The following is a 9,664-nucleotide window of genomic DNA, read 5'->3' on the forward strand; positions in this document are numbered from 1 at the left end:
ATTAGATGGGGAGCAGATCAAAGACACAGTAGATCTGACCTTCATTGAAGCAGATCCAAGATGATTTGGCATCTCTGTATTAGACGGGGAGCAGATTGAAGACATAACAGATTGGACCTTCATTGAAGCAGATCCAAGATGATTTGGCATCTCTGTAATAGACGGGGAGCAGATCGAAGACATAGCAGATCTGACCTTCATGTGTTTACATCGAAGCAGATCCAAGATGACAGATTTGGCATCTCTGTATTAGACGGGGAGCAAATCGGAGATAACAGATTTGGCATCTCTGTATTAGACGGGGAGCAGATTGAAGAAGCAGATTTGGCGTCTCTGTATTAGACGGGGAGCAGATCGAAGATAACAGATTTGGCGTCTCTGTATTAGACGGTGAGTAGATCAAAGATAGCAGATATCGCTTTCCTGAATTGCAATGAAGCAGATTGAAGCCGTCAAGAGGCCATTTAAAGAAGATCAAGGATCAAGAACTCAAGACTCGGCGAGCCCGGGCAAAATTGGTCCTTTTATAGTCTTTGCTCTATTCCTGTTACACAGCAATGAACAAAGAGGGGCAGCTGTAGACACTTAATTTTTCCCGGGCCCAGAAATAAGTCCAAAAACAAAAATAATAAACCCAAAAAAAATGAAGTCCAAGTTCAGTCCAAAATTACAAATATAATTTGGCCCGATCGGAATGGCCCATTACTTGAAAAGATTTAAGGTCCATCTACAAGCTTGACTCATATGGAAATATAATCTTCAATGATATGCAATCTTAGATATGATACAATCTTAAATATGATTGCCATCTTAGATATGATATGCAATCTTAGAAGATATGATTTTGTAATCTTAGAGATTTAATTTGTAGATACCTTTTAATCTTAACCGTTGATGTAATTGATCTGTACCGTTGGATTTGAGGAGGTTCAACTATAAATAGAGGCCTCTCCCTTCATTGTAAACACACTGGAGTTTTGGGAAACAATAAAAATTTTTGAGAGTTTTCACTCAAATTTCTCTCCCTCTTACGTTCTTATTTTCTACGGTTTGTTCTTATTTTATTCTTTGTTCATCTTCGTTTTTCAACCCTTTTTATTTTGATTTAATCCATGTTTCCCTGATTTTTTTTATATATTTTAATTTTTTTAATAATTTTAGTATCATATCAAACTCTTTCATTTTTTAATAATTTTTTTAGTATTACTCTTAGTAAATTATTTTTAAAATTTTACTCAAATCATTATTTTAAAAAAAATATATTTCATTTAATTGTCATATTTTATCCAAAAGTTTTTCTAAATGAGGCAATGTTTTTCATATTTAGGAATTCGGGAAATAGTGCCCTAACATGCTGGATTGCGATTTCTCGTTTGTCTAAATACCTAAAGTATCATTCTAAATAGATTTTGTAAATCACGAGATGATTTCAGTTATGAGAGTTTAAGAATATCGTGTCCTATCATGCTAGATGTGATGTTTGTATTTTTCAGAGCTAAGGAATCTCGATTTTTCAACTTAAATAATTCCGGTTTTAAAAAAGGATCTTATTTGTAAATCCTTTCAAATTTTTGACATTAAGACAGAAAACTATTCAATTTGGTACCAATTTTGGGCATTGCGAGGGTGCTAATCCTTCCTCGTACGTAATCGACTCCCAAACCTGTTTTCTTAATTTTCGTAGACCAAAACGTTTTATAAGGTGATCCAATCACACCTAAAAAGGTTGGTGGCGACTCCCGTTTTCGTTTTTCAAAACTCGATCCCCATTTTTCAAACATCCCTTTAAAAATGGTTTCGACAAAGGTTATCCAAATATTTGGTTCACCGAAAAATTATACCCAGTACGATTGAGAACGATTTTCCGAATTCCCCACATATTAGATATTGCCTTATTTCAGAATTTTTGAATGATAAAGAAAATTAGAGACTTGCTCAAAGCATGTTTATCCATTTTAAGATGGAATGCTTAATGAATTGTATCAAAACGTTTTCATGGGAAAGAATTTATGAACATGAAATAATAGAACACAACGAGTCATAATTAACAAATCTACAATTATGTACAACTATTCTAAGTAAAATGTGACAAATTCTTAATCATGGATGATGAACAATCAATAAAAATGACATACAACAATAATTCACATGATTATCCATAAAATATGTACAAAATACAATGGAATTAGAATTTAGTATAGTATAGGACATTTTTAAAATTGGCGAATTAATTAACATATACTATAAGTTGACAAACTTGTATAAAAAAAACTAGAGATTTATTTAAAATAATATTATAGAATAAAACATTTGAATCGAATAATATGCAAAATACTTTAAACACAATTTCATTTAGAGATTTACAATGTGCATGATAACTTAAATAATATATAGAATATAAAAAATAAATAAAACACATGTTAAGATACAATATACATAGCAAAGTTATAAAACATGTATATATAAATAAATTTGGAAATAGTTATTTGTAAAAGATAACATGAAATTAATAATGTATATAAAAGAAAAAGATAAGTAAATATATAAATTATACATTTAATGAATCTTTAAAAAAAAATCTAATCATACACACAAAAAGGTAAAAAAACTATATTTACAACATACATAAATTTAGTGATGTATATTCATAAAACTATATTTATAAAGGGAAATTTAAAACAAATAATATATAGCATAATTTTACATGTAACAAATTAATTTGGATTGATGGTACATACAAATAATACATACATAAGGATAATAAAATATGAAAATATATACAATAAGTAAATTGTACAATTTAAAATGTGGTCCTTAAAAAGAAATATATTATACACATAAATAACTTGAAAAGAAAATATATACATAAAAAATATTTACATAAAGTTATATGAACATAATAACATGTACTATAGTAATAATAACTTAATATGGGTAATGTACATATGAAGAAATTTTAGAAATAATTGTATGTCCAAAGTAATATTGAATTAAAATATGAATTATAAGATTGACTTAATTTTATCATAGATTATATACATAATAAATTTAGAAACATAATTATACAAGCTAATAAAAAAATATATATGTATAAGAATAACATGGCTTATATAATATATGCAAATTAAATATATAAATGTTAAAATATACGCCTAATGATAACTTAAATGACACATAAAATAAACGAATATAAATATTAAAAATATAAATAAATTTAAAAGAAAAAAACGACATAAATTTAATAGCATACATAAATTAGAATGAATTTTATTGCAAATAATATACAAATTATCAAAATAATAGAATAAAAGTGCCAAGATCATTAAAAATATCCACACATATAATCCAACATGTAATAGAACGTGAATATACAGTGTTTAACAAACTTAATTAAAACATAATTAAAACAAGAGGGTCAATCTACGAATAAAGTAATCATAAATGGGATTAATGTGTAATGCGCATTAACATATAGGGACTAGAATGGAAAATTGTCCAGGCCCCAAAGCATAATGTTGCGGTGCAAATCCAATTGCAAAAACGCGCAAATGTTAGGGAAAATTTTAAATAAACTGGTAAGTTGCAATTAGGGGCAAATCAGAATGAAACACAAAAGAAGAGGGAATTGATGCATAAATAACCCCTTTTGAGCGCAAAAGCGCGGATCCGGGTCTTTTGGACAGGCTGACGCGCGGGTTGGTCCTTCCTAAAGCTGTACCGTTTCATTATTTACCCAAAATTTAAAGGAAATTAAATGGCTATTAACCATTCCTTCCAAACGCAAGCCAAACACACAATTTATTTAGGGTTTTGACTCAACAGCCTTTAATTTCTAAGGCTATTTCAGCACCAGTACACCATTAAATTTGGTGAGGTGTATGGAAACAGCCTTTATTTCAATTGACATCAACACTTCAAAGACCATTTTCATTTGTGAATCCGCATTTCTATCCCCGATTTCAACGGAGAAGCAAAGGGATCTCATCAATGCATTTAGTAAAGTAATTTTTCCTTTTTTTTTCCTTTTTAAAAAAACTAAAAAAAACCAGGTATATGCGAAAAAAAAATATATATATATATATAGATATGTATATATTGAAGACGAAAGAGAAAAAAAAATTGAATCACCTTCTGATTTCTTTGATTTCTGGTATTGGAATTTTGTAGTGTGCGTAAATTTTGCATGTACATATCATTGCCTTTTTATAGCCGATTTATAGAATAAATAAATAAATAATAAAAATGCATTTTATTTGTTGTCATCTGTTGTATTCTGTTAGCCTTTCTCGTGTATTCTTTGCAGGATCATCCTTACGGAGGAGCGGGGAGAGGCACGCTTGAACGAAGCCGTGCGAGGAATCTGCTCGTGAGACCTGACCCCCTGGCACTGCTCTGGCATGTTCCAGAAGCTTCTGGTGCTTGGCTGCTGGGATTCCCTTTGAATTTGGGCTATTCGGGCTAGGGATTTTAGAATTTGGGTTGAAATTGCATTTGGGCTGGTAAAATTTGTAAAAGGACATTGGTATTTGGATTTTCTTGTTTGTGTGTTTTTTTATTTTATTTTTTGGTCTTTTAATTTCTATTTTTTATTCTAATGGGCCCGGGTGAAATGGGCCTATTACAGCTTCGCTTCTTTGCTCATTGTCGTGTAATGAGAATAGAGCAAAGACTTCAAATAGGACCAATTTTGCCCGGTTTTATTGAATCTTGACTGTGCTATTAGGGAAATAAGATTTACCATACGATCTCTACCATTACTTGAGAAAATAAGATCTTCAGTCTTCAGTCTGCTTCCTTGCTACCTCAGGAAGATAAGACTCCATCTTTAACCTGCTCTTTTGCTACCTCAGAGAAATAAGGCTAGTGGTAAAATCTACTCCATCACCGATACATGGAGATAGAATTCACCATTTTAGATCTGCTCCACTGCAATCTTAGGGAGATAAAATCTTCAAAACTCAATCTGCTTCCTTGCTACCTCAGGAAGATAAGATTCATTCTTCAACCTGGTCTATTGCTATCTCAGAGAGATAAGGCTGGTGATAAAATCTGCTCCATTGCCAATACATGAAGATAAGATTCACCATTCTTGATCTGCTCCACTGCAATCTCAGTGAAATAAGATCTTCAAATCTCAGTCTGCTTCCTTGCTACCTCAGGAAGATAAGACTCATTCTTCAACCTGCTCTCTTGCTACCTTAGAGAGATGAGGCTGGTGATAAAATCTGCTCCATTACCGATACATGAAGATAAGATTCACTATCTGCAAAAATCTGCTCTGCTGCAACTCAGAGATATAAGATCTTCAAATCTCAGTCTGCTTCCTTGCTACCTCAGAAAGATAAGACTCATTCTTCAACCTTTCCTTGCTACCTCAAGAAGATAAGACTCATTCTTCAACTTGCTCTCTTGCTACCTCAGAGAGATGAGGCTGGTGATAAAATCTACTCTGCTGCAACTTTAGGGAGATAAGATCTTCAATCTTCAGTCTACTCCACTGCAACCTCAAGGATATAAGACTTGTTATGATCTACTTTACTGTAACTGGCACTTCAACCTGCTCCACTGCAACTTCAAGGAGGTAAGATTTGTAATCTTCGATCCATTCCACTGCAATTTCAGGGATATAAGATCTGACTTCACCGATGTTACTACACCGTCCTCTTGAACCTATCCTGTAGACTCGGTTTCATGTATCATGCTTATGCCAAATAATTAGGATATTATAATCAAAATGAATCAAATGCTCCTAACTAGATGTGATGCTTATGTTAAATAATTAGGATGCTATGATCGAAATGAATAAATGTTCCTAACTAAATGTGTTATGAATGATATATGCAGAAATGAGGATGATTCCATTTTAACAATTTAGGGTATCATCACTCGTTGTTTATTAATATGCTGTTACTGACGCGTTTGCTCAACCATCATCTTGACGGAGTACCCAAAAGAAAAACCTATCATGTCTGGCGAGCTTGCCCCATTGTAATTCCAACGTCCCTTCTACTATTCTTTTTGAGACAAAACATTGCAACTCATAGCTAAATTTTCCTCTTGGTCAATTTGCTACCTCACTCCTCAGGTATTATAGCCAAATGTGCATTTTTGCTCTTTGTATGAATACAAAATGTCATTTCCTTTTCCTCGAGAATAAAATTGCATCATTAATACTATATCCTGCCTGTTTGCTCCATCATCATTTGGACAAAAATCTCAAAAAGGCGATTTATCCAAATATATCCTTGAACTTGAGCATATTCTAAACAATTATTCCACTTCAGATTCTTGCATTATCTAGAAACTCCTAGAGTAATATGCAAAACTTCTATTGTGAAAACATCACTAGTTCATTCATAATTATGTCAATGCAACATGCTTACAATCAAATCGTGATAATGAACAAGAATGGAATTAATCTTGAATTCAAAGTAAATTATCAAAAGAACAACAATAGCCATTAATTTGGGAATGTATATCTTGAAAAAGAAAGGATAATTCAAAGATAACCAATTTACTGAAAATGAAGACTAGGTACCCTTGTTATCGCAACCTGAGCTTCTCTGTACAAACTTCTTGAAGACCAATTCAAACTCGACAAGTGTTTAAGAGATCAGAAGTACTTTGTCAATGCCCCAAGATGCAACATATCCCCTTCATGGTTAATTCAAGTATATCAAGATCACAGCCTCCTCACTTTAGATACATATTTGAGCCACCCTTTTCGGGTTTTCAACTCAAATCACAAGGCACGCTTTGCAGGTTTTCACCTTGGCCTCTCATTTTTCTCTTTTTCTTTCTTTTTTATTATTGGGTCTCAAAGCGCCCTTTGCGGGTTTTCACTTTGGCTTTCCTCCCTTGTCAAGTGTAGTACTTTTTGACTGCATCCGAGTTCACTAATGCACCACCAAAGAAAGCTTTCTTCACCACATAGGGCCCCTCCCAATTCGACATCCATTTACCTCTGAAATCTTTTTGTATGGGAAGAATCTTCTTCAAAACCAAATCTCCTTCATTAAACTCTCTTGGGAGAACCTTTTTGTCACAAGCCCGCATCATTCTTTTTTAATACATCTGTCCATGCTGAATAGCCTTTAGCCTCTTTTCCTCAATCAAGTCCAACTAATCATAACGAGACTGTATCTATTCTGCTTCATCTAACTTCAATTCTGACAAAACTCAAAGAGAAGGTATCTCAACTTCAATGGGCAGAACTGCTTCCATTCCATAGACTAATGAGAACGATGTTGCCCTAGTAGAAGTTATAAGAGATGTTCGATAAGCATAAAAAGCAAATGGTAACTTCTCATGCCAATCTTTGTAAGTTTCGATCATTTTCCCTACAATCTTCTTGATATTTTTGTTAGCTGTTTCTACTGCCCCATTCATCTTCGGGCGATAAGGTGACGAGTTATGAGTAAAATAATCAATAACCACAAAAATGAAACGATGCCCATTTGAAGCCTTTGGTGAAATTGGCCCTATGACATCCATGCCCTACATGGAAAACGGCCATGGAGAAGTCATAACATGCAAAGGCGAGGGAGGTACGTGAATCTTATCACCATAAATTTGACATTTATGACATTTCTTGGCATAATTGATGAAGTCTCCTTCCATGGTTGACAAATAATATCCAAACTTCATAATTTGCCTGGCCATTGTGAACCCATTGGCATGCATTCCACAAACACCTTCGTGCACTTCTTCTAAGATTTTCTTTGACTCTACGGCATCCACATATCTCAAAAGTACCTGATCCTTCCTTCTTTTGTATAGGATCTCTCCATCTAAAACATAACCGTAGGCAAGCCTTCTCAATGTTCTTTTGTCATTCTCCGTGGCTTGATCTGGATATTCACGGTTTCTCACATATCGCAATATATCCTGATACCAATGATGATCATCTCTTTCTTCTTCCTCTATATTATAACAATAAGACGAGGCCTCATAAATACTCATCCGAATGGGCTTCACATCCTCTTATCTGCTTACTTTGATCATGGAAGCCAAAGTAGCTAAAGCATCTGCCATTTGGTTTTCATCACGCAGGAGATAATTGAAAGTAATATCATCAAACTCTTCAACTAACCCCAACACCAGCCTTCTATAATTGATTAGCTTAGCATCTCTTGTCTCTCATTCACCTCGAAGTTGGTAAATTACCAATGCAAAATCTCCATATACTTCTAATGATTTGATTTTGCGCTCTATAGCTGCTCTGAGTGCCACGTTACATGCTTCATATTCTGCCATATTATTCGTACAATCAAAATCCAATTTACATGTGAATGGATAATGATCTCCACCTGGGGATACTAGAACTGCCCCAACTCTATTACCCACAGCATTTGAGGCTCCGTCAAAATTCAATTTCCAACAGTGACCTTTTGTGTTTTCCTCTTCAGCAGCTGCTACATACACTATCTCTTCATAAGAGAAGTCAAAATTCAAGGGCTCATAATCTTCTAGAGCTCGACTAGCCAAAAAATCTGCTATTGCGCTCCCCTTTACAGCTTTTTGACTCATGTAGATTATGTCAAATTCAGAAAGCAAAATTTGCCACCTAGCCATCCTTCCATTCAAGGCATTTGACTCCATCATATACTTAAAGGATCCAACTTTGAAATTAGTCAAGTTGTATGATACAACATATATTGCCTCAATCTTCGTGCTGTCCAAACCAAAGCGTAACACAATTTTTCAATTGGCGAATATCTCAACTCACACTCAGTGAATTTCTTACTGAGGTAATATATTGCCTTTTCTTTTCTTCCTGACTCGTCATGTTCACCAAGCATACATCCCATTGAATTACCAAACACGGTTAAATACAATATCAACGGCCTGTCTGAACTTGGTGGTAATAACACTGGAGAACTTGACAAATATTCTTTAATTTTATCAAAAGTCTTTTGACATTCATCATCTCACTCTTCTGGGTTATGCTTTTTAAGAAGTCGAAATATTGGGTCACACTTCTCTGTTATATCTTCCGAGGAAACCCCGAACTTCTTTTTGGGTACGCGGTGGAGACAACTCCTGTATAGCCCGAACTTTGTCCGAATCAATCTCAATTCCCCTTTCACTAACTACAAAGCCCAACACCTTTTCAAATCTAGCCCCAAAAGTACACTTTGTGGGATTAAGCTTTAGCTGAAACTTTCTTAGTCTCATGAACAACTTTCTCAATACTTCAATATGCTCCTTTTCAGTTCGAGATTTGGCTATCATATCATCAACATACACTTCAATCTCCTTGTGCATCATATCATGGAATAAGGTTACCATAGCTCTCTGATACTTCGCTTCAGCATTCTTCCATCCAAATGGCATCACCTTGTAATAAAACGTGCCCCACAAGGTTATAAAAGTAGTTTTTTTCCATGTCTTCAGGATGCATCTTGATCTGATTATACCCCAAGAAACCATCCATAAAGGAAAACAATGAGTAGCCAGTCGTATTGTCTACCAGCATATCAATATGGGGCAAAGGGAAATTGTCTTTTGGACTAGCCTTATTTAAATCTCTGTAATCCACACACATTCATACCTTGCCATCTTTCTTAGGAACAGGCACAATATTGGCTACCCATTCTGAGGACTTAATCACCTAAAGGAATCCTGCATCAAACTGCTTTTTGACTTCCTCCTTGATCTTTAA

The 9,664-nt window shown here is 34.1% G+C and overlaps 1 protein-coding gene across 1 annotated transcript; it reads right to left on the reverse strand.

The window, feature by feature from the left end:
- Positions 1–6,861: 6,861 nt before the first annotated feature.
- Positions 6,862–8,529, reverse strand: LOC107958087 (uncharacterized). Its single transcript, XM_016893758.1, has 5 exons — positions 8,343–8,529; positions 8,148–8,249; positions 7,996–8,087; positions 7,756–7,887; positions 6,862–7,035 (listed from the first exon to the last, which is right to left on the reverse strand). Exons 1-5 carry the CDS (start codon positions 8,527–8,529, stop codon positions 6,862–6,864), a joined length of 687 nt encoding a protein of 228 aa, XP_016749247.1.
- Positions 8,530–9,664: the final 1,135 nt, after the last annotated feature.

Source organism: Gossypium hirsutum, chromosome A08, assembly GCF_007990345.1.
Source record: "Gossypium hirsutum isolate 1008001.06 chromosome A08, Gossypium_hirsutum_v2.1, whole genome shotgun sequence".
Classification (NCBI taxonomy): Eukaryota; Viridiplantae; Streptophyta; class Magnoliopsida; order Malvales; family Malvaceae; genus Gossypium; species Gossypium hirsutum.

Excerpts from the sequence above, each read along its gene's own strand:
- LOC107958087 (XM_016893758.1), bottom strand. The coding sequence starts at position 8,529 with ATGAGTCAAAAAGCTGTAAAGGGGAGCGCAATAGCAGATTTTTTGGCT. Across the intron at positions 8,250-8,342 it reads CGGAGCCTCAAATGCTGTGG|AATATGAAGCATGTAACGTG; the intron begins GTAATAGAGTTG and ends ATAATATGGCAG. Across the intron at positions 8,088-8,147 it reads GGTAATTTACCAACTTCGAG|TTGAAGAGTTTGATGATATT; the intron begins GTGAATGAGAGA and ends TGTTGGGGTTAG.